General features: G+C 44.6%; 1 protein-coding gene across 2 annotated transcripts in view; it reads right to left on the reverse strand.

The window, feature by feature from the left end:
* LOC144792385 (aldehyde dehydrogenase family 3 member B1-like) overlaps positions 1–25,802 on the reverse strand; it is a 277,000-nt gene that overhangs the window by 92,175 nt on the left and 159,023 nt on the right. For both annotated transcript variants that reach the window (XM_078667363.1, XM_078667364.1), the window contains exons 7-8: positions 5,251–5,637; positions 225–391 (exon numbers count right to left, since the gene is read on the reverse strand). In XM_078667363.1, coding sequence (XP_078523489.1) covers positions 225–391; positions 5,251–5,637 — 554 coding nt within the window. The remainder of the gene's footprint in view (positions 1–224; positions 392–5,250; positions 5,638–25,802) is intronic.

The raw sequence follows: 25,802 nt of genomic DNA on the forward strand, positions 1-25,802 counted from the left end.
GATGTGTGCGGTCACTTATTAACTCTAGAATTCACATAGGTTGACTTCCGTGAAGCAAGTAAAACCAAATTAGTGATGCACGGAGCAAACAAATGGATACTGATGCAGAAAATTGACACACATAATGCATGAAATAATTTATGATACAACATAGAGCGCAGGTCAATTTAGCGGCTCCACATTCAGCCTATCTGCATTCCAATTTCAGACACCCTTCCAGTTACCTGTGAGTTATTGGAGTAGACATATGTTGCCAATGGTCGGTCTTTCCTGTTCATGAATTCTATTGCTCCTTCAAGATTTTCAACTCTTAACACTGGCAGGATTGGCCCAAGAATATCCTGTTGCATGATTAGGTCACTTTCCCGCACATCCAGAAGCACTGTGGGAGCTGTAAGAAAAAATCAAAGACCTCTGCATTGGAAAGTTAAGTGTATGCAGCTACATCCTAAATGCAAGCAATGCAATATCCTGATATTTTCCTTTTTCATGGCACTTTTCATAACAATACCACTGACAGCAGACCGAGTTCTGTGATATATTCTCAAGAGTCTATCTGGACTGGGGCACTGATAGGTGTCGGGGATGGGGTTAGGAGGGAGGAAAGGAATTGTGTTGGCAGCTGTGGAAAGCCTTGTGTGACTCCTGTTTGGATCCTCTGGAGCAGCCTTGAGTAATTTACTCCAGGGCGAATATGGATGACTGGAGCAATGGTCTGGCACAGTGTCACCCATATATTTGAAAGATACTGCAGTGCTCACAGGTGCAACATTCTGTAATACCGAGGATCTCATGAACACAGCAGTTGATGATTATTAGTTGATAGCTTGTGTTCACATGTTGTCTATGGACTGATCTTTTAATCAAAGGTGGGTTTAAACTGAATCAAACCAAAGTTTGCAGGGGAAGCAATGCTTTCCCCTATAGCTACTTATGGAGTAAGACATGTTTTAACATAACTGTTCCCCCAGCTCCATTATTAGATTTTTTTAACCCCAGATCATTTCTTGCTCTAATTTTTGTACAAGCAGCTATGTTCATTGATCAAATGTTATTCCCTTACGGCAGCCATCGACCCTGCTCTTTGTGTTGTTTGCAGCTCCCAGCTTTACTATGGTTCAAAGAACACACATGGCCCACTGAATCCATTGTCTGCCACTTGTGCTGTAATCCTGCTGCTATTCTCACAAGTATGGGTACTGAAGATATCAATGTAAATTTTTCTCAACCATTTTAAAAGTTACAGGAAGGGGAACATAATTTGTATTTCCCATTCATGCCTAATTTGGAACTTTGCTCACCCGACCACTGCAGCAAAAACTGCAGAATATAATTAAACCAAACTTGAAATAAAACTAGCTATTTACTCGGAATATGACCTTTTTGTGTTTGGTCAAATGCGTTTTGTAATTTGAGATATTTGTGTTGCAAAAAGGTCTGACAAGTTCCGGGAAGGGGGATGGGGAAGTTGGGGTTTAATCAATTTTATATCTTGACTAATAATTCCCAGATTCTCAAAGGGAAAGAGATCTGAGAAATATACTAATCTGATTGGATGAAATAACATTTTTCATTTGTCCAATGCAGATTCCACAGATCCTTGAAGGATCAGCGGATCTAGATGGTCTGATTGGCTTACAGCAGCTCAACCATTCTCTAGCAGCAGCTATTACAGGATGCCAGCCACCAAAGCCTGCGCTTGGAAAAAAAGTGAGCTAAAGGGCACAAGAGGGCAGGGAGAGCATCCCCTTTCCACAGGAAGGGTGTTGAGGAATCCCAGGGGTTATATCTCATTACTCCCAATAATCCCATAGTTTCACGTATGGATTCACACATCCAGAAAGAGAATATTTTTGGTTTGAAGGGTCTACAAATCATGAATAAACATAGGGACTGGCTGCAGTCTACTGCAAATCACCACTGACTAGGCCCTGCACCCAGAGCCCTTCCACATGGGAAAAGGATGAACATTGCTGTTTTAGGTGGGAAAGGGCCTTGTAAGGCCAACCTCTGTTACACATGAGTGAAGGTCATGAGCAGCTGAGGTTAAACATATCATAGGTTGCACAGTGGGCCTAGCCACAAGCTGGGCTTCACGGGAGGCTCAGCTCAGGGCCTGGTCTCACGGTTGGGTACAGTCACTTGCCAAAGGCCAGGTCCTGCAGGCAACTCCTCTCTGTGATGTGCTAGATGGGAGAATGGGGTACAGTTCTTGGCCAAATCCATGAGCAGCAGGGCTTGGCTTCACAGATGTTGGGAATAGTGCAATATCTAAACAGGATAGTATGATGTAGTATACCATCAAGTTATGGTTTCCTTTGCTCATAACACATTACCATATTAACATATTTGAAAACACTCAAACACCCTGAAAGAATGAAGCTAATTGCTCAGCACTTGACCTCACACATGGTGTCATGGATGAAATCACTATGGCATCACTCACTGGTGACATCACCAATCAACCCAGCATTTAGAATACCCACGATATTACTGTGGACGTCCACTTGCTATACTGGGGAAAATAAATTAATGCAGAGGCAAAATCGTATTTGTGTCAGTCGAAAATGGCATGGGTTCACACAAGGGCTGAATGGGAAATGCCATTCAGTTATGTGGATATGGGGGATCTGCAAAGTAGCTCAGCAAAGACCCTGCCATGCACTTAGTCCCCACTGAGTGCAACCAAAAGACTGTTCCCAGAGGGCTACGTTTGTAATGTAGTTTGTCACAGTGCACGGCCTTCAGTCAAAACATGCAATCAATCGTCCCTGCACATGGTCAGAGGCAATGTAGAGAGAGTTATGATCACATTGTAGGAGGGCCTAATGTTTGGTTGACAGGTGACTTCTTTTTTTGTTGAACAAGGAATACTCATGTGTATCAACACATCAGTAAACATATGTAACAACTGCATATTCGTACTGATGTCACCTATAATCTCACTGGTGAGGTGATATGCAAGGTCACATGCAACATCATAGGGTGTCAATTGTGATGTCATCTGCTCCATTGTGTCAGCTCAGGAGCAGTGCACTGGGTTTTAGAAATAAAAGTCTGCGGTGTTAAAAGGCCTTTCTCTCAATGATAAAAAGGTACAAGTGACAATGGGCTCTGATCGCAGTTACAATGTTCAGGCTTTGTTTACCTTTTATGAAGAGTGCATCGTTTTTGTCACCTAAGACAGGGGAGACCATAAAAATAGTCTCCAAGACCCATATGTCTCCATGGGACAGCCTCCTTAAAATCACTTAGCGCAGCCCATTTGCAGGTTTCAGTTCGAAGTAACAGTAAAGCAGACTTCCTTTAGTAACAGGGACCATAATGATACCAGCTATAATGAGGCCAGCTCGCCTCCATGAAATCCCCATCTTACACCATGAGACCACAGAAAGTGACCAGAGCACACAAGAAGTCCACTCTATCCCTGACCTAAGACTACAGGACTGTGCAAGCATCTTCTTTACGGGAGTCCCTGAGCCACACTTTGAGATGCGGATCCCGTTATGCTGTGAAGAGATCCAGCACCTCACTGGCTCAACTGCCAGCCAGATGCCAAGCACAAGGAAAGGATCTGCAAGGTCTTGTGTGTGCCCATTATCCTTGAGCTCTCATTTGCATCAAAGGGTCAGAGCCCATCCTGCACCCAATTCATCAGTAAGATCTGCCCTTCCTCGGCCTAGAGTCAGTGGCCCACCTCTTTGGTGGTTGAAAAATTCCTGAGTTAAGTTTGTAGCAAAACCCAACGCTAGACCAGGGTTGCCTTGACCAAAATATTCTTGGACTTTCGTGACCTTGGCAAACAGATCAAGATATTTAAACATTAAAAGCTTTATGGCTCCCTATCATGGTTGATTGGTTAGACCAAGACCCATCTGGGCCACCACTGTAGGAAGTTTTCAACTAACAACTACAGAGCTACTACTGCCAGACATCCTTTGGTCACCCATAACAATGTACACAAACACTTAGAACAGAGACAATTGTATGCTTTTCTTAAGTGTTATATCTAGCATGCATACATTTACTGTTTGTATTGGTTTGCAAATATACTTAAAGAGGGAGTGATTGGTTTGTGATGTAGGTTTAATAAGATAGACCCCCTTCTACTGAGTAAGCATCCACTGTTTCTAATGGAAAAGAATTACTGTATTTACATTTGTAACATAGATTCATGAAAAGCAGATAGATCAGAAAATGCACAAGGATCACGAACAGTCGGATTCCAGTAAAACTCAGTTCTCATGATCAAGGTTTTACTCTTTGTGATCGTCTTTTACAATTTGTGCAAATTTTCATAGAAATTGTAAAACTGTACTCCGCTTTCAATGTGGAAACCCTAGATGGACATTCTACTTTGACACTGTGATGAATATGGTATGCTGGATCCATATACAACCTTTATACAACTTCCTCAGTGTTAGAGCTTGACTGCTTTAACAACATTACCAGGCCATTCTAGGCTGCTTTGTAGGCTCAGCTTTCCATCTCATACCCATGTAACCAACATCCTGTAGGATATGGAACATTTGCTATTCACTTACTGATACTTCTTGTTGGTTCATACAAATTTGCTCTGTTGGAGCCAGCCAATCAGAGCTTTGGTTCACCAATCAGACATTGGGTCTGTAGAACTGAAAGGCATGATGTGAGAAAATGCTCCCTCATCCAATCGGATATGTTAAATTTTAAAATGTGATCAAAGGATGTTCTGCAAACAACGATTCGCTGTCCATCCATGGACTAACGGTCCAGAGATATCTAAATTTTAACTATTTCAATAACAACCCCAAGACAATAAAGTAATGCAAATTACTCAACTAAAGAATGGATTTACACCAAGCAAAAGCAGTTTCTCAAGTCAAGTTCCATTTGCCAAGTGTAGTGTGGTTCAATTCAGCTGTTTCTATAACGAGAGAGCACAAATTCTAATGCAAGTTAAAATACCCCCTCACCCCTTTACACCACAGTTGATGGATCTGCATACAACCTGCAATACTAAATCCAAAATGGGTGAACTGTCATTTGTTTCATACAGCATTCGGAGTTTATTGAAGTGAAAAAAATATATATATTCCCAGTTGAATTAGGAAATGGCCAAGCGGATGGCCTTCATAACGTTCCACTCCGGCATCGGATATACAATTAATTTTCATTTTGAAATATTAGCTATTTAAAATTGCATAATGAAGATAATCAACAGTATGGTAAGCAATTTGAATCTCACTGGAAAAATAGCGTGCGTCCTACCTATATATTTATCGGATTCTTCAGTCTGTCCCCCGAATGCCACTTTTCCACCGGAAAGGAGCTCTTTCACATGTTTGTAATGTTCCACACTCACCATGCGTCCAAAATCTGGAGACTCTTGGGGATTTTTTCCATAGAATTCTTCAACGCATGAATGGAGAGCTTCTACGAGTTTGTCTTGCACGTTCACATGACAGAGCACGTACTCTGGGGCCAGAGGACATTGGCCTGCGTTCACAAAGCGAGACCATGCAATCTTCTTCGCAGCCATGGCTACATCACAGTCTTTATCTACGTAACATGGGTTCTTGCCTCCCAGATGTAGAGAAACTGGTGTTAGGTGTTTAGCTGCTGCTTGAGCAACCATTTTACCAGTGGTGCGGTCACCTAAAGTAACAGAAAAGCTAATTGTAAATGTATAATGAAAATGGGTTTACTTAATACGGATTCACTCTATTCAAATAGAACTATTTTAGTTCCAAAAGTTACTGCAGTGTAAGGCAAAAAAATTAAATATGGCATCTTTAGCTCTCTTCTTTCATCACGACAAGTTTGAGACTTTCATATTGTTAAAAAAAAACTCCAGTGTTCATAAAATGTCCATATTTATATACTGTTGTAGCCTAACCATTGAATTAAGAAAATCTGGTCATATATAAAGGCAGGTACCATGGAAATAAAAGGATGCAGCATACTGGTGTGAAATATATATATTTTTAAATAATGTATTTAATAAAACAAAAAGCGAAGACAAAACTGAACAGAAGCAAATCAAACATACACAAAAATATTAATCCACCTTGGCACAACTCAAAACTGCATATTTTATCCCACAAACATCAAAACCCAGCCACGCGCTAAATCAGATTTATAAATGGATATCAGTAGCATTTTACAAATCCCCAACAAACGGTGCAATAAAACAGCCTCTAAAACAAATATTTCGCTTGGAAACTCAAAAGAAAAGAAACACAACATAATTATACTTACAAACGGGTGCAGGTCATCGATTAGCTGTATTCACAATTAAGCCATTGCTGTAATTTTCAAACTATGGCAACACAGAGTAGAACTACACTTTGCGCGTCCCTTTACCGGTTATTTAGTAGTTTTCACATTTAATCTGTACGAATGAACTTTACTCTCAGTCTCAGTGTTGCTTCTGATCAGGACTTTGTGACAAACAGCCCAAAATAGGATTGGTTAGGTGTTAGACCTGACATCCTTGGTGTGGTTTTTCCCGAAACATTTTGCCTTCCCTCCTCCTGTTTGGCTAAATGTTTTACCACTGCCAACCAGTGCTAAAGTGCTTGTGTTCACTCCGCTAAATATGGTAAAATTGTCTTGCCTCCAAAAAGTCCCGTTCATTTACTTGTTGGTCCCAAGTAATACAGAGCTACATGTCCCCAGGGCCTGTAAAGTAAATGCTACTAGCGTGCCTGCAGCACTTATTGTGTCATCCACTGAAGACATTGCCTCTGTCCATGTGCTGCCTGCATTTGCCCAAATGCACACAATAGTGGGAATGTGATTAGCAGAACAGGGCCTAATGGTTTTTCCCCTACTTGTCTCCTTTTCTCCCCTCCATGCTGTACACATCCCCTAAGTTTGCCATCTGGCCAGTATTTTGTTCTGGGAGAAAGAAAGAAAGAAAGAAAGAAAGAAAGAAAGAAAGAAAGAAAGAAAGAAAGAAAGAAAGAAAGAAAGAAAGAAAGAAAGAAAGAAAGAAAGAAAGAAAGAAAGAAAGAAAGAAAGAAAGAAAGAAAGAAAGAAAGAAAGAAAGAAAGAAAGAAAGAAAGAAAGAAAGAAAGAAAGAAAGAAAGAAAGAAAGAAAGAAAGAAAGAAAGAAAGAAAGAAAGAAAGAAAGAAAGGTGTATGTGTGTCAGTGTGTGTGTGTGTCTAGGTGTGTATGTGTGTCTAGGTGTGTATGTGTGTCTAGGTGTGTGCGTGTGTCTAGGTGTGTGCGTGTGTCTAGGTGTGTGCGTGTGTCTAGGTGTGTGCGTGTGTCTAGGTGTGTGCGTGTGTCTGGGTGCGTGTGTCGGGGTGCGTGTGTCGGGGTGCGTGTGTCGGGGTGCGTGTGTCGGGGTGCGTGTGTCGGGGTGCGTGTGTCGGGGTGCGTGTGTCGGGGTGCGTGTGTCGGGGTGCGTGTGTCGGGGTGCGTGTGTCGGGGTGCGTGTGTCGGGGTGCGTGTGTCGGGGTGCGTGTGTCGGGGTGCGTGTGTCGGGGTGCGTGTGTCTGGGTGCGTGTGTCTGGGTGCGTGTGTCTGGGTGCGTGTGTCTGGGTGCGTGTGTCTGGGTGCGTGTGTCTGGGTGCGTGTGTCTGGGTGCGTGTGTCTGGGTGCGTGTGTCTGGGTGCGTGTGTCTGGATTTGTGTGTGTGTGCGTGTGTGTGTGTGCGTGTGTGTGTGTGCGTGTGTGTGAATTATAAGAAATGCAACAATGTATGACTTTACAGAAATGTACCATTTCTAAGACGATTCATGAATACAGAACTCAACAAATATGTGGTATTTTTATCTGAAAATAAGTGGCAAACCTATCACCTCACTTCTTTACATTCATCCCACCTCTTTCCTGCTATGTTCACCTCATCTTTATCCCCAACCAAAGCCATTGCCAGATGTCATGTAGCTCATTCCTAGCGTGCTGCAGCGTTTCCTGCTATTCATTGCCATATGGATGGGGCTACCTTCACAACCATAGAGCTAGTACTCAGGTCCGTCACTGGTATCTTGTAAATACGGTGATTAATGCTGGAGGGGCTCACAAAGAGAAGCAGCTCCTGTCCTGAATAAAAAAATGCTAAGAAAACCGGCTTTGGCGAAGGCAGAGGATTTTTTACGGGCTGCCACTCGCTTTAGTACAGTCAGTGCCATCAACATTCTAAATAGGGCTGGATTACTGACTGTCTTTCTTAACCCATTTTCACACCTGATTGAGAGGGGCAGGTGTGAGGCTAAAGCACTTTCAGCTGAATAGTCTTTGCGCATGTGATCGACAGGGAAGGGTTTGTCTAGACCCTGCACTGTTAATCACTGCGTGACGCACAGCAAGCCCTCTTAGACCCCTGCGGTCTCAGGCCATTCACATGGGCGCTGCTGGAATCTCCAGCAGGGAGAGACTTGGTGCGCTTACAAGCTCCTGTAAAACAGAGCTGCATCTACCCTGTGCGATAGGAGAGACATAACCGGAGCCTGCAGTCCAGTTTATTAGGGTACCGGTACTCTCCCTTGGCTAATGAGAAGTGCCGGTACTGTGGGCCTAAAAATTCAGAAGTGCCGGTACTCAGTACCGGTGAGTACCGGCCCATTTAAAGCACTGCCTAGTCAGTCATGAAAACTACTGCACCGCGAGCTGCAACTGGAGGGAAGAGGACATTAACTGACATGCTAGGGGATGACTGTAAATTAAAAGGTCACTCACCGAGGATCAAGAGAACTAAGCAAACTCATTTAATTGGAAACACATCCAGCACTCGGTTGGGAGGAGGGAGAATTAGCGCGCCAAATGAAATGGACACCTCTGTTGACAAATTTAGTAAAATTGTACAAGAGGCTTTGACACCTATTTTATCTAGATTAGTCTGCATTGAAGAGCGACTTGCCCGAGTGCTGAAGGGACTAGGATAGAAGTCAGCATTTGATAAACCGAATGATAAGGTTAACCATACAAGTTGCTCAGATAAAAAAAAAAAAAAAGATGTCCCTCCTTGTGTCCCTCCTAGTGTCCCGCTGAATCGCTTGACCCCTCAAGCACAATACCTATTGTAGGTGGCCAGGTTCCCCAACAAGATTTCCCTTTTAATAATGTTAGCAAAAATTCCCTAGTCCCAACACCACAGAACATGGGGTTGGATGGGAAGTCCCATAGGAACAATCAAAAGCCCGGTCAGGGGGACACAAAGCAATTAAGAGCAAGTATGATATGTAGGAGTATACCACTACAAGGAAATGTAAATAAAAATGACCAAGCTATGATCCAAAGAGTGGGCGGGGTGCAAAAGAAGTGTTAAATCTACCCCCTGAATGTAAGGTGTATACTTTGATCATGAAGGGGGTCTCCCATTTGGCCCTCGGCCAACAAGAAACCTGTCAAAGCCTGATCAACAAAGCAGCTCATTGGTGTTTTAGGAAAATTCCCTCGAAGATAAACTGGTTTGAAAAAATCATCATGGCCGGGCGGGTGAGTTGGTTGGGTCACACAGACAAACGAGGGGAAAGGGATTGTGTAGTGCTCAATTTCAGTAATAGAGATTCACCTGGTGATTTGATAGAGGTCTGCCCGTTGGGTTTTTTCTATCCACCACATCATGAACATGTCTCGAGAAAACAGTTCTCATGGTTGGGTCCAAGTATACACCTCCATATACAGCCTTCTCCATTTAGTCATCCAAACTGCTTTGATGCCCTCTCTTGCTTTTCTAAAATTGATTGACTAACTGGGTGCTTTAGACAACCAGTTAAATCAAACATCAGGACGGAGCGCCGAGAAACTTGGAAATCATTCCTTGCCTATTAACTACAAACTATATTTTGGGTAGGGAGGAGCCGGGTCTGCCAACCACTGTAGTTGAGCATGCTAAAAATAACGTATTTGTGGGATTGGCGAACCAGGGTCATACCAAGTCTCCACTTACATTTATTTCATGGAACATAGCAGGAATTCGTCCCAAATTAACAGATGAGGTATGGCTAAAATACATCAGGGGCTTTGACATCATTTGTCTCCAGGAGACATGGTATAAGGAAGACATCACGTTGGACGGCTACTGTTCCCACACGGTCCACGCAATACCCTCGTCAGCAGGGAGGGCTGGTTTTGCTAATTTCAGTCAAATACGAAGCTATAAAAACCTCTGTTGTTGGTACATTCCCCTGGTATCAACTAATTATGATTTCTAACATGTTGCAGGGTAAGCTACTAGTGGCGAACTGGTACTATAATATTTTTAACCAGAATAGTTGCCAGGTTATTGAGGCTTTACAGGTAGAAATTAACATCTCTGGGAAATGTCAAACATTATGCATTCTTTGGGTGGGTGATTTCAACTTCTCCTCCTGCCCACATAGCTCCAATCGAGCCTGTGGGGGCTAAATACAGGGGGACAGCCCCAGCCACACTTTATTCACACCTTACAGGGTGAAGCCCTAAATTCCATTATTATTGAGAACGATTTGGCCCCTAAGGGTTTAACTAGTAACCCCACAACACAGTGCCCTACTTATGTTGGAGGTGGTAGGGAAAAATGTATCTATTTTATTTTAATTTCACGGACGTTTTTGCTGCTTGTGGGAGACTTTGAGGTGGAACCAAATAATGCTAGCGACCATAATCCCCTCATTGAGTCCCTCAATATAATAGCCCGGATAGGGAAAGGAGATGGTCGTTCGATTCATTTTAATCCTAATAAAAGCAGTAAGACTAAAGTGGAATAAAATAAACCCCTCTGAATTTGAGGTAAAAACTGTCCTAGCTAACTAGGACTCAATCAGGAGGTGCTTACATCATAACTCTTCCCCCAGCTGAGGTCATTCGTGAATTCGAACTGATTTATTCGGATGTAGCTAAAAGTTTGACTAAATCGATTAAGGTCAGGATCTCCCAGAGACAAGGTGGTCCAATGCAGAATGCTCAAGAGCCCACAAGATCTTAAAATTGGCACTCCATGCTAACCCTTGTGACAGTATCCAAATTAAAAATGCTACGAAGGCTTATAAAAGCACAATTAAGCAGTGGAAGGAAGAACTGAGGAGTAGTTTGGGACGATTTGGAGAGCGCCAGTTTAATTAGGGACTCTAAAAACTTCTGTGATATTATAAATCGTCCTCTTTTCACCAAAGAGGCGAGGAAGATGGATTCACTAATCTTGGGGGATGCCTGGGAAACTCGCTTTGCGGCTATATTTAAGCCCCATTATAAACCTCCAGTTGTAGGTATATAACAGGGATTTGCCCTTGGACCTAATCTCGGCTGCTCATCTAAGTGCTTAACTGTCAGTAGCAGAGGTTGAGAAAGCCATAGCAAAAGGGATTAGCAGGAAAGCCCCTGGCCCGGATGTAGTCCCACTGGATGTATTTAAAATGTAACCCCACACTATGGGCTCCTTTATGGACTAATGTTTTTAAAGCAGTGGCGAGTGGCACCCATCCCTGCAACGTGGAAGGAGACAATTGTGGTTCTATTGTTTAAAAAAGGTAATAGGAGCGACCCTGCCTGCTACAGGCCAATCTCCCTTATTGATGCCACAGCGAAGCTGTTGGGGAGGATTGTCCCTGCCCGACTCGAAACCGGGGTGATCGATACAGGGGTGATGGCAAGAACACAGTATGGCTTTAGGAGAGGAATGTGCACCACAGAACAGTGTTTCAACTTGTCCATGATTATGGGCAAGTACATGAAGGCCAGGAGGGGTTCTATCCACCTGACCTTCATGGACTTGTCCAGTGATTTTGACACTGCAAATCATGAGGTTGTGGGCACTCATGGGGAAATTGGGTGTAGAGGAAGCATGGATTTCTCTTCTCCGTAGACTCCATTCTTCCACCTCCGTTACCATAAGATATGGCCCACAAGGGGAAAAAAACAGGCCCATAGCTTCTATTGAAGGTGTCCGGAAGGGGGGTATTTTAGCTCCCTTTCTTATTTAATTCATACCAATGGCCTAGAGGCTATTTTATTAAACAAGGAAATTGACTGTCCACGCATTGGGGGCATGCCGGTTCTGCTACATTCATATGCAGAGGACACAGTGTTAATGGCCCTGACAGCAAATGGCCTTCAAAATTACTTAACGCATTTACAGATTTTATGCTGACTCTAGATTTAAAAGTCAATTTTATTAAATCATATTATGGTGTGTGGCCCTAAAATGACCATAACTAGAAAATATGCTGCAAGGGATAAAAGGATTGATAAATTAAATAATTTTAACTACTTAGGGAATATTTTTAACTATCGGATGAACTGGGAATCGCTTGTTACTGCAAGGGTGCAATGCACGGACAGGGTTGTTGAGGGGCTTTTTCGCTTCGCCTGTAAGTTGGGCCATAAACCAGTGACTGAACTGGTTACACTCTATAATGCCAAATTTGTGCCTGTTGCGACATACGGAGCAGGAATGTGGGGTTACTATAATAGCCGCCATTTACAGATTATGGAAAATAAATTTATAAAAAGGCTATTGATGATCCCAAAGAGCAGCTCCACACTTTTGTCACTGTGAGCTGGGGCTTGCTTTTGTAAAGGATCGTACAGATATGGCTCCCCTGGTATTATGGGCTAAAATCTGGTTGTCTGAGGAACTAGTGTTCTCAAGGCAGGTCATTAAAGACTGTATCAATCTTGATGGAGCATTATCAATCCCTTGGCTCCGATTTGTAAGAGATAAACTTGTAAGACAAACTTTATGAGCTAGGTTTGGAGCACTACTTTGACAACCCAGCTAGCACCCGTGAAAAGGCAAAAGATATTATAAAAAAGAGGCACATTTTACGCGGGCGAATATATGCCGCTCTCAACCCGAGGCAACAGGTTTCCCTTGTTCATTCACCGCCCAGCAGCAATTTTATCTAATATTCACCATAAATGTACAGACACGTTTTTATTTAACAAGATTTCGACTACTTACCCTACATTTTTGAGTGGCTTTTCCAAAACAATCCGGATGGGTAGATAAACTGACGCCTTGCACTTGTGATGATTTGGCCGTTCAGAGCACATTGCACTCTATAAAGAGCCAAGAAGAAATTTTTTAGTTGCCATTTTGAAAGAAATTAGGCCAGGTTCTTATACTGAAGGTTTTAATTATTTGCACTCTTTGGCTACTCACACTATATGCACTAGGGTTTTCTAATTACATCAAAATTGCAATGGCTATTAAGAAGCGGTACTAGAGATAGTAGATGAACTCGAACACTAATTTTCTCACACTCAATCTAAGTACTGATGTATTTTTTCGGTGGGGGTTATACATTGTCGTGGTATTAAGTGCTTTGTAACATGGATTGCTTTTTTTTTTTAAAGATAGAATTTTAAGGATTATATCGTTTCTCAATAATCGATTTGTTTCAAAATGGCAACTTGACCTTGAACCACGTAGATTCCTAATGAGGTTACTTAACACCTCTCTTAGTGAATCTCGGGTGGAACAGGAATGGAAACACGCCATGGTCGTTCCCTTACAGAAGAAATCTGGTATGGACATTACTAACCTGGCCAATTTTAGGCCTATATCCCTGCTGCCAGCTTGTTCTAAGATACTAGAACGCCATGTCAACTTTCAGCTAAACGAATTTGTTGAAAATACGGGATATCTCCATCCATCCCAATCAGGCTTTCGCGCCAATTATTCCACCGAATCCGCACTCCTGGGGCTGACTGAGCGACTCCGACACGGTATTGATAGTGGTGAGACCTTTGCGCTTATACTATTGGATTTAAGCGCGGCTTTTGATACCGTGTCGCATTCCATCCTCCTAGAGTCCCTTCGCTCCCTTGGTGTTGCTGGATCTGCGCTTGCCTGGGTGGCTTCATTTCTTAATGAGCGCACCTTTCAGGTATTTTCAACTAAAGCTGAATCGGCGATCTGCTCATCTGCTTATGGCGTTCCGCAGGGGTCTATATTGAGCCCTTTATTGTTCAATATTTACATCAGACCCCTTGCCACGATAGTAGAGGACGCCGGTCTGTCTATTTATTCCTATGCAGATGATACGCAGATCGTGTTCTCCCTGTCTGACAGTAGGTCTCAGGACACCTCTGCCCTTAAAATCGGCCTTTCTCGGGTTGCAGCCTGGATGCAGGTCAACCTGCTAAAACTCAATGGTGAAAAGACCGAGGTTATCGTACTTGGCAAACATAAAGATCTGTGGGGTTCTAGACACTGGCCTAGTGACATGGGTCCACTGCCTACCCCCGTGCCAGTTGTTCGTAACCTCGGCTTTCTAATCGACGAGAAACTCTCGATGCGTCAACAGGCAACTAAGGTCGCTGCAATCTGCTTTAACACTCTACGCTGGTTGCAGAAGATCCTATGGATGCTGCCTGAGTCTACTCGTCGAACTGTTGTCCAGGCTCTTGTAATGTCCCGTATCGACTACGGCAATGTGCTCTATCTGGGAGCTGATAGAGCTACAATGAATATACTCCAGGTTGTGCAGAACTCAGCTGCCCGCCTTCTGTGCAATGTCCCACGCAGAATGTCTGCAACACAAGCCCTATGTGACCTTCATTGGTTAAAAATTGCTGACCGTGTAGCTTTTAAAACTTTGTGCCTTATGTTCAAAATCCGTCAGGGTTCTGCTCCCACATACTTGCACAATATTGTCCGGCCATACCAGCCAAATCGTTCCCTTAGGTCATCAAATCAAGCCAATTTTGTAATTCCTAGAATTCGCTTGACAAAAATGGGAGGCCGCTCTTTTGCCCATTTGGGGCCGAAGATGTGGAATGCTCTTCCGCTGACGCTTAAAACGGAGACCAATCTTCTGGCCTTTCGCAAAAAGCTAAAAACTTTTCTGTTTTAGTTGATCAAATGTTCTCTGCTTCTCCTGTTTCAGCAATTACCTATCTTTCTTCTTTAGGCTGTCCCTGGCGCCGGGAAACCCTCTACGGGTAGCTGAGCGCAATACAAATTCAATAAAATAAAAATAAAAATAAATGAATTCCCTTTTATTTGGTTTTGTAAATAGGTCATTGGAATATTAATTTGTGATGTTGGTTTTATAAACTTTTATGGCTTTCTTCTGAAACCGAATAAAGTTATTTTGACTGACTTGACTGACTTAAGTGGGCCCCCCTTCCTCAGCACCCCATGCGGCTGACTATCTGTGCTATGAGAATTGGGAGTGTGCGGTGACTTTGGGGGTCTGTTGCGAAGGGCCTGCTTTCAAGTGGGTAATGAATTACTGCTCCCCCCAGCTGGAGACTCTGCTCGCAAACTCTGGGATGGTTGGAGAGCCCTTGTGGGGTGAGGCAAATTGATCACTCACCAGCCTAATACGAGCTCGGACTCAAACATAGTTGCTGCATTGAGTGCTGGAAGTGGCTGTGAGGATTGCTGGGGCCCGCATTGTTGTGATCTGTGACTCACTGTTGTTGGGGGCGGGTTTGATCTCCTCGCTGCAGATGCCGTTCAGAGAGTGGTGTAAATGAAGAGCATTACTGAGACGATCCGTTCAGAGGCACAGGCTGCTAAATACTGGGAACTAGAGGGGGAGGGGGGGGTTTACCTCCTTGATGCCTCCCCCTCTTTCCTGTTCAGCAGCCCTTCCCCCCCTGGGGTGATGCACAGGATGACACTGTATAAGTAAATTTCACCATACTAGTTGCAGGGTACAATTGGGGAAGGCTTCCAGAAGGAGATTAGAGGACCTTGGGGGCATAACCTCAGGAGAAACTACTGATGTTTTAAATGAGAAAGGAATGCCAGCTTCACAGAGGGGACCCACCAAAGACCCCACTCTGAATGATATTTTGCAGGCCATAACTACCTCTAGAGAGGTGCTGGAATTAAAGATAGACACTTTAGTGGCAGACATATGGATCCTGAAGAATGATCACAGGCGCATTGCAGAAAGAGCCACAACAGAGAAGCGAAAGTTGGCTGAAGTCCGCCCCCCTGCATTGGTGACACTGAAGGAGCAACTTACCTCTATGGAATCTAAAGCTGGAACATTGAAAATCAGTGCGGAAGAAGCTGAAAACAGGTCAAGTCGAAACAACATTAGAGTGACTGCCTGCATGAGCAAGTGGAAGGGAACTGCATGCTGGACTACCTTGAGCGCTGGCTGAGGAAAATTGATGGTGCCAGAGCTGACTTTTCCCTTCTTTGGTTTGGAGAGGGCACATCGAGTCCTGGCGTGGCCTACACCAACTGGAGCGCCGCCACGGCCTGTGGTGGCCAGACTACTGCATTATAAAGACTGGGACCTTATCCTGAGCCAAGCCAGATCAAGAGGAGACCTAAAGTGGAAAAGTCATAGGGTAGCAGATTTCACCAAGGAGGTCCAGATGCAGCAATCCACTTTTATGGAGGTGAAGCGATGACTACAGCAATTGGGTAATACCTACACCATGATGTTTCCTGCCAGGTAACGAGTGACGATGGCGGATGGGGTGCAGTTTTTCCAGGCCACTCAGGAAATATGGGAGTGCTTGGATCAGCAACCTCTGCTTGAATCTAGACAGAGATCCCAAAGAAGAAGCCTGCGAGGGCTAGATTTAAGAGTAGGACTAAAAGTTACAGCAGAGCAGCCCCTTCCAGAGATGTGCAGCAGGAGCAAATGTGAGCGGAGGAAGTAGTGACGATCAGTGGTAGCGGAGCGAGTCCCCCTCAATGGTGGTAGATAGTGGCACTCTAGGTTCTGACTCTGAACGTGGGTCCGTCTCGTCTGGAGACTCTGGTCTGGCACTTCCCACCGTGACACCAGGAACTGCTGATGAACTCCTGTGATGCAGCTACTTTGCTTCTTCTGTTCTGATGGCTGTTGGTTGGGGGGATTCTTCGGGGTACCCCGAGGGCTAGTGGGGGTGCACTTAGGCCCCCTCGGCAACTGGTATTTGTATATCACATGCTGCTGGATGGTGGACACCTGGCTTGGGGGACTCAAAACAGTCAACCCAGAGGGGTAGCACACGTAGGGTCCCCCGCAAGTGTTCGTGTTTAGAATGAGAGTTTGGATGAGGGTGGGGTAATTAACTACTTGCCCTGTGGAGTGGGAGTTGGGTTGAATCTTATTTGTTTGGGAGTTGGTGTTTTCTGAGTCACATCTTGCTGGTTCTGACATATGTGTCCAGACCCAGGTTGAGAGTGCTGCGCAGCAGTTAGGGCCAGATTGTATTTATTTATTTTTAAAGTTTTATATAGCGCGTACCAGGACACAAAGAATATCAGAGCGCTTTTTGGTGAGTGCCAATGATTGTACGCAGATACGCCCGATGGAGGGCCCCATGAACTACAAATTCATATCTTGGAACATCAGGGGGATGAATAATATGGCCAAGCGGTATAAAGAAATAAAGTGTTTTCATACCTCAATAGAAGGGGGTCCATGTAGCATTATTTCAAGCAAGAACATCCCACACCTTAGAAGGGTTTAGCGCTACCTAGAAGGTGGCAGGAGCAGGCCTAATACAACACGTATTCTCCCTAGACAAGGGGGTAAATTTTTGGGTGAATCCAGGGGTCCCTTTCCAAACAAACAGGCAACTGATTGATCCGGGGAGGGGGGTGGAGGGGCAGATTTGTTGTGGTGGAGGGGAGGCTCGCTGACCGAGACATAGCAGTGATTAATATATATGCCCTGAATGTGAACCAGGCCGCACTTCTCGAGCACTTGTCCAGGGTACTGGCCCCATACCACTACTTTTGTTAGCCAGACGGCTAGGGCTTTTGCTGGGTGGCAGAGGAGGTGGGGACTGGTTGATACTTGGCATTCCACATACCAGGTGACCTGGGATTACTCCTCCTTTTCAGGACTACATGAGCTTCATGTGTGCTTGGATGCATTGCAATACTCCTTGGATGTACATGGCTTGGTACATGAGGTTGAATATCTTGCTAGGACTATATTGGATCACAACCCAGAACTCCTCCATCTGTGTTGGGAGCAGACGTGGCCCTGCATACCTACGTGGTGACTGAAGCCGGAATCTCTAGAACATCCGGTCTTTCGGGACACTATCAGGGAAAGTATTAAGCAGCATTTTGAGGACACTGCTGTCACAGCGTTTACCCCGCAACTAGAATGGGATGCTTTTAAGACCGTGATCAGAAAGGAATGCATAGCAGAAACGGTGGGTGTTCGGTGCACTTTGCTGGGTGAGGAAGTGCGGAAACGGTCGGTGTTAGGCGCACTTTGCTGGGTGAGGGAGTGGCCTTGGAGGTGGAACAGCGAAGACCCTGTCACCCTGAATTGCAGTAGACCTTGCTGGATTCTAAGGAGCGGTTGGCGGGACATATCAAGGAGCTTAGGTGCTACGATTATAGAGAGTACATGATAAGGGTGCATGTAGAACACAATAGAACTGGATCACTCCTGGCATGGCTCGCTAATCCAGCTAAACAGGGTTCAGTCATTGTGGAACTAGAGTCAGACCAGGGGTCAGGCTGTATAGACAGGCAGACATTAACCAGCATTTGAGAGAAGACTATTCTCGCATCCATGTGAGCGCTTACACACACACACACACACACAACACACACAAAAACAAACACACACACACAAAGACAAACACACACAAAAACAAACACACACAATATAACGGGCTTCCCTGACCGGCTACTTTTAACGGCCCTCACACCAGAGAGGGCTGGTGAGAAAGGAGGGGATATCACACTTCAGGGAATAAGAGCTGCATTGAAGGGCATGGTGAGGAGGAACACACCTGGGACAGATGGGTGTCGAATTTTACATCACATATACGGTTTTGTTCGTCTCCAAGTTAGTGGATTTATACAAGCGGTAAAAGATATGGGCTATCTCATACTTTTCACATGTGAAGAGTTGATAGTGCCCGTGGTGAAACCGGGGAGGCCTCCACATGACTGTACATTAAATAGACCATTGTCGATGCTTAATATCAATGATAAACTAATTAGATGGGTTTTGGCAACCACGCTGGTACCCTACATGATAAAATTGATACGCCCAGATCAGGCTAGGTATATTCCATGCTAGAATACAGCGCATAATATCAGGAGTTTAACATTATCAGAGGCAAAAACATATGGTAGATCTAAAGAAAGCTTTTGACAGTTTAGAGTGGGACTTCCACTATAGAATAATGGGACTGGGACGCAGTTTTATAGGCTGGACTAGACTGCTGTATATGGCCCCTATGGCTTGAGTCGAAACTGCCTGTGTTATCTCTGAGAAATAGGAGGTGGCCTGTATGACCAGGCAGGACTATACCTTATCGCCATTGCTCTTTGTTTCAGCAATGGCGCTGCTGGCCAGCAGTGCTAGATCAGGGGACCATTACAGCGGTCTAGTGGTCCGAGGACCACTACATCACATTGACTTATATGGGCATGATTTATTTATAAATTTTCCTCTGTGATACTGACACGGACCTGGAGACACTAAGCAACTCCTGGATGACTTTGGCTCAATATCTGGGTTGAGTGTAAATTGGCAGAATTTGTGGCTACTCCCGGTGACTGTGAACCATACACCTCAGGAGCTGTTGGGGATATTGAAGTGGGAATCCCAATGTCTGCAATACCTGTGGGTGAAAATATTTCACGCCTAGGCTGAAGTGTTAGACAGGAATGTGGGGATGGCGATTCACGCCTTTCGAGCAAGCATGGACTTCTGTAAGATGCTTCCCTCATCAGTTGTGGGGCAAATTGCTCTTCCTACAGTGGCAGTGCTCCCCCAGTTGTTATATTACTTTGTGGTTTTGCCTGTGTGGATTCTTCAAACTCTATTCTGGGAGCTAGACTCGCTCATTGTTAATTTTATCTGGGGTGCGAGCCGCAGGAGGGTAGCTTTGACAACTTTTCAGCACCCAGTAGGAGATGGAGGCCTAGTAGTCTCAGACTTTGAGACAGATTCCATTGCAGCACGGCTCCATTGGCTAACCCAGTGGGTTGCAATAAAGATGACCCTTGGGCAGGAGATGGGGAGTGTATTCCTGACCTCCAACAGTTGTTCAGAGTACTACTGATAGCCAGGCGCTCTATCGCTGGGGACACAAGTGAATTCCAAGTGCTGCGATGCTGCTGGGACATGTGGTTACAAAAAACGCGGCTGCGGTCCGTACTCGCCCAATGTGCCCTTCGGGAGTCTTCAAGCTGTTGCCTCATGGAGGGGACCTGTGGGGATAAGACGAATGGATTTATCTGGGTGTGGTTCATGTAGGAGACAGGTTTCATGCGGTAGAACTTCATCTGAAATTAGACTTGTCCCAGGGGCCCTTATTGCTCCATAGGGCAGTGTCGGCAGCAGATAGGAAGCAATGGGGGGGGGGGGGGCTAGGCATGTCAGAACCACCTTATCATAGGGGCTGCCAAAACCTGGTCATGTGCTCTGGTACTTTTAAAAAAGTGGTCTCCTGTTTATGTAGGGTGATCAGGGCAGATATGTTGAAACCACTGGATGCTCTGTGGGTCAACTGGGAGGAAGACTTGGGGGCTCCGGTGCCAGAGGACGATTGGATTAAAATATTGAAACAGTATCCCAGGGTGTCTTGGAACATTAGATTCAAACTGATTGACTTCTAGATCTTACACAGGGCATACCTTACCCCAGGGAGTGTCAACAGTTTGGTGCAGCATGCCCGTGATGTGGAGTCACAAGGGTGGAGTTCTTTCATATGTTGTGGGTCTGCCCATACCCAACAAACTATTGGGAGTAGATCATGCACACAGTCACTGACAATACACAGAGAGAAGTCCCCTTTTCCATGGGGCACTACTTGCTAAACTGGTCCCCAAACACCGCTAGAACTAAGGTCACCAGCAAATTCCAGAATTTGGCCTTTATATTGCCAAAACGGGAAATGGCACCCAATTGGAAGGCTATTAGGGAGGAATGTATGACGTTACAACGCATGCATTCACAACGCATGCCATCACAACGCAACTTTTACAACGCAGGTGCTATTACAACGCAAGCCATTACAACGTAAGTATAGGTAAGTATATAATGGTATTAATACATTTAAATTTTAATTTAATTAAAAAAAGATATATTTAAATTAATTTTTAACTATTATTAAAAAATAAAAAAAATTACTATTCTAACTCCAGGGGGATGTAATAGTAGGGTAAGTGTTAGAATAGTAATTTTAACCCCTACACTATCCAACACTTACCCTACTATTACACACCCCTGGAGTTAGAATAGTAATTTTAACCCCTACACTATCCAACACTTACCCTACTATTACACCCCCCTGGAGTTAGAATAGTAATTTTAACCCCTACACTATCCAACACTTACCCTACTATTACACCCCCCTGGAGTTAGAATAGTAATTTTAACCCCTACACTATCCAACTCCAGGGGGGTGTAATATTAGGGTAAGTGTTGGATAGTGTAGGGGTTAAAATTACTATTCTAACTCCAGGGGGTGTAATAGTAGGGTAAGTGTTGGATAGTGTAGGGGTTAAAATTACTAATCTAACTCCAGGGGGGTGTAATAGTAGGGTAAGTGTTGGATAGTGTAGGGGTTAAATTTACTATTTTAACTCCAGTGGGGTGTAATAGTAGGGTAAGTGTTGGATAGTGTAGGGGTTACATTTACTATTCTAACTCCAGGGGGGTGCAATAGTAGGGCAAGTGTTGGATAATGTAGGGGTTAAATTTACTATTCTAACGCCAGGGGGGTGTAATAGTAGGGTAAGTGTTGGATAGTGTAGGGGTTAAAATTACTATTCTAAAATAAATGTAATTTGGAGAAAAAAATTACTTAAATAAATTTAAATAAAATCACAAAAATATAACTTAGTAATTAAAATGTTATAATTATATTAAACAAATTAATTATTAAATATAAAAAAATTATATATAATATATGAAATTAAAAGAAAATAAAAATAAATTAATATTAACTAAATTAAATACTTACCTATACTTACGTTGTAATGGTATGCGTTGTAATAGCACCTGCGTTGTAATGCCATGCGTTGTAATGTCATGCGTTGTAATGGCACCTTCGTTAGAAAATTTGCGTTGTAATGGTACTGCGTCGTAAAAGTTGCGTTGTGTTGGTTGTTTCCCATTAGGGAGCCCAAGGACGCAGCTTGGCATAGAGAACTTGAGAGATGGGCAGGGTATGAGAGTAGAGTGTTGCGAGAAGGGGTTGTGGCTCCTTGGAGGTGGCCAGGCCTGGTAGGAATTGGTCGACAGTATGAACGACCCGGAACCCCCATCACAAGTGGCATCCCCTGGCAGTTAGTTGGCTCAGGCCCCTATTTCAGAATGATTGTGCGCCAGAGAATGATTCTACTATTGCATAAGCCCAGTGCTCCAGCCAGGTGAAGCTGGTTGAGGCGGTGTCCAAATCTTAGGTTGCTGGGTGGGACAAGTACAGAGTAGATAAATTTGACTTGCAGCTCTGGGGGTGCGACACAGGGATGCGGGCGGGAAGTTGTGGGTGGGGTGTTATGGGATGAATGGGTGCTTGTTATGATTTCCATGATGAATCGTGTGCTGTCACAGTGTGGCTAGTTGTAGGCTGATGCTATGTAAACCCAATAAAACCATTTTCTTTAAAAAGGGTTACTACATGTACATTAAATCAGACACTATCAGTTTAGTCTGGTCAATTCAGGTGTGTCGTAAAACAGTATGCCTACATCAAAAGATATCTGTGACTGTCTCAGCCTGTGAAGCATTATGAAATAATGTCCAAACAAAATGCAGACCATCATTTCACAGTGAGAAAGCTCATTTACAAATGGAATAAAAAAGACAGTTGTGGGAGTCCAAGCAAAGGCACTTCAAGATCAGACTAGATGGTGACCACAGACATCACAAAGAATCACAAAATCCATGGTAAATATTAGCTTTCAGTATTCTACCATTGAGAAAAGATTGAACAAGTACAGGCGGAGAAGAGTGAAACAGTACAGTTTTCATGGAAAGGTAGCGAGGAGAAAGTACATGTATAGCTTACATTTGGAAAACAAAGTGAACGTTGGGTTTCCAACATGGATAGACACATTTTTAGACTATTTGACCGCTTTGAAAATGTGCACACTCTAAAGTGAATACCTCAATACAATACATTGTTTCTGCCCAAATTAACTAGAATTACACCCAGTGGAACTGTCCCATGCAGCTATAGAGGAGTCTGGCCCCTGGCTGTCATCTACCCAGCTGGACGTCTGACATTGTTTTCCTCGTCTCCCCGTTTCGTGTCTCCATGATCACTGTTACTCTTGCTATTCGTGATGAATTGCCGTAACATTGTTTCTTTGCCTGTGGTTTACTATGCTCTGGTAATGGTTGTAATTTGTGGACTCATTTGATCCTCGTGTAAAGCGCTCTGATATCCTTCCGGATCTGGTTCGCACTATATAAAACTTTAAAAATAAATAAAATATGAGCATTGCGAGTAGCGCTATTCGCTTTGCAGGTGCATTGAGTCCGCAAACATTTAAATTCAGGATCTTAAACATGTCGTCCTTTGGGAAAATGTGTAGTTGATGTAACAGCATATGGGTCGAAGTGCTGAGGCTTCCATGAGGAACTGGAACTTCAGCATTGTTGCAGTGTTGGAATATGGGTCATGTGGACTAGTCGTGGAGCTGGGAAGGGGGAGGTAGAGAAAAAAACTGGATAATTCAAGTTCTCCCAACGATGGAGCTAGAACTGTGAAATGATCGGGGCTCATGTCACTTGCATACATCGATTATGAGATGCACAATGATATGTTGGAGCTCCGGTGTGTCACTGTCATCTCATAGACGTAAAGGAGCGGGCAGACGATTCAGCCCCCTCTCATTTATTAGGGGGTGGAGTGACAACAACTAGGGTGTAGCGTACAATGTCTCTCAGCTCCCGCCACTGCGAACTAAGTGGAATCTGGAGTCAGGGAGGGATGCCTGTGCTGTAGTTGCTGAAGTAAAGTGGAACATTTTCTGTGGCTCTTCACTGCTGTGGGTTTGCCTGTTTTCTTCCGCAGCCTACGGTGGGTGAGTTCAACTGCCATTGAGTGAGTCGGGGAGCTTCTTCGTCCTGGTGAAGCAGTCTCCTCACCGGAACGGGTCTGTAGTCCCAGGATTGGTTCAGCCTCTTCCAGGGTGTGGATCATGTGTGTATTATTGTTCCAGGCAAAGTTAAATCTGATAGTGCCCCCATTTATATCGGACTCCTTTTTCTCGTAGGAATGTTGTGAGCGCTCGCGGCACTGTCATGAAGGTCAAGCAATTCACGACTGTGTTCGCCGTGTTACTCTTCTCTGACGTCGCTGGTTTGTTCCAGGGTAACAAACCCTTGTCCCAGCTCACCCACATCCCTTGTAAGTTCTCAATTCCTGTGGCCACTTCGTGTTTCAGGGCCGTTGCGTCGGACTGCCGTATGCTTAAGAAGGAGTCCATTTTGGAGCATGTGATTGAGGCACCTCCTTCCAGTTAGTCATGGTCTGTTGCCTCATGTGAGGCTGACAGCGGCTGTGAGGTATTACACAGCTGTATTGTCTTCTTGGTGGCAGGCCTGCAGAGCATTTCTTTAACTGTTTTATCTTTCTTCCTGCAGTGGTTCACCATGGGTGGTAGCGGACATTCTGTTGTGGCACCAGGCGAAGGTGTAGAAGCAAGGACCTGAAAACGCTAGTTCCAAAGAGAAGGAGGTTCCTGTACTCTCTCAGGCCCACAGGAGGCAGTGTGTGTGGGGTGTGGGCTTGGAACCGAGGTCGGTTATCCCTAGTGAGCTCCTCTTCTAATATAGCTGGGTAGCTATTACCTCACCGCTGCCTCCCTCTGCATTGGAGGTTTTCCCATCACTGCGCCCCAGCAGGACCAATTCCCCCTCCAACAGTATCACTGCAATTTTTAAATGTCCAGCAAGGCCATTGCCAGAGCCGGGCAGACTCTTCAGGCACATAACACTTTGAGCAGCAAGAAGAGGGCGGACAGACCCTGGGTCTGCGTGGCAGCCCCCAACCTTGTGGTTCCTTGAAGCCTCCAATGCCAGTGTAGGCTATCCTCAGACCAGGGCTGCCTTTTTATCCTTGTGCTGTGTAGGGGCTTCCTGGAGTGATCGCTCTGGTGGTTCTGCTCACAGCCGCAGGTCACACTGTTTTGTTGGTCAGGGGCTCAGGGTCGCAGCCTCTGCCGGATGTAATGCAACAGCAGGATCACTTCTTTGATCTGAGCCGCGGCAGACCTCTTGTCAATGCTCACGCCTCTGTGGCGTCGCCGCTGGTCTCCTGCCGCAGCTGCTGTCCATGTGAGACCGCTTTAACCCCCAGGGATCTCTCTGACGTACCCCCACTGCTAAAGGGTGGGGGGGTCAAACTATTGGGGGTCATGCCAGATCTGCCTGCTGCTAGATCGGGCACTGGAAATTCGCACAAATGAGTCTACACTGGTGCCATGTTGGACACGCCCCCCCAGGAAAAAAATCTTAAAGTGATAGAAGGGGTCAGGGTAAAGGTACCCTGATCCTATGGGACTGATGAAAGGATCTGTGAGGGACCACTCATGGGCAAGAAATTGTACTAGAACCAGAGATCCACTGCAGACCCCAATTAGAAAAACACATACACCCACTTACAGACCTGCACACCTACTCACAATCACTTCACAGGCCCATACAACCACTCAAACACTCACATAACAGCTAAACATAACAAATCACACAAACCCACATAAGTCACCCACACACCCACTCACACACCCACTCAAGACCAAAAAAACCACACACACACTTCGACTCACACGCTACACACACACCCATTCACAGACCCACAAAACTAATAATACACGTACACTGCCACTCACTCACCCATATAGCCACTCACACACCAACACAATCCCTGACACACAGGCACTGATACTCAAAGAAATTGCAATGGATTAAAAAGGTGAATAGCGCACACC

The sequence above is a fragment of the Lissotriton helveticus genome, chromosome 11 (assembly GCF_964261635.1).
Source record: "Lissotriton helveticus chromosome 11, aLisHel1.1, whole genome shotgun sequence".
Classification (NCBI taxonomy): domain Eukaryota; kingdom Metazoa; phylum Chordata; class Amphibia; order Caudata; family Salamandridae; genus Lissotriton; species Lissotriton helveticus.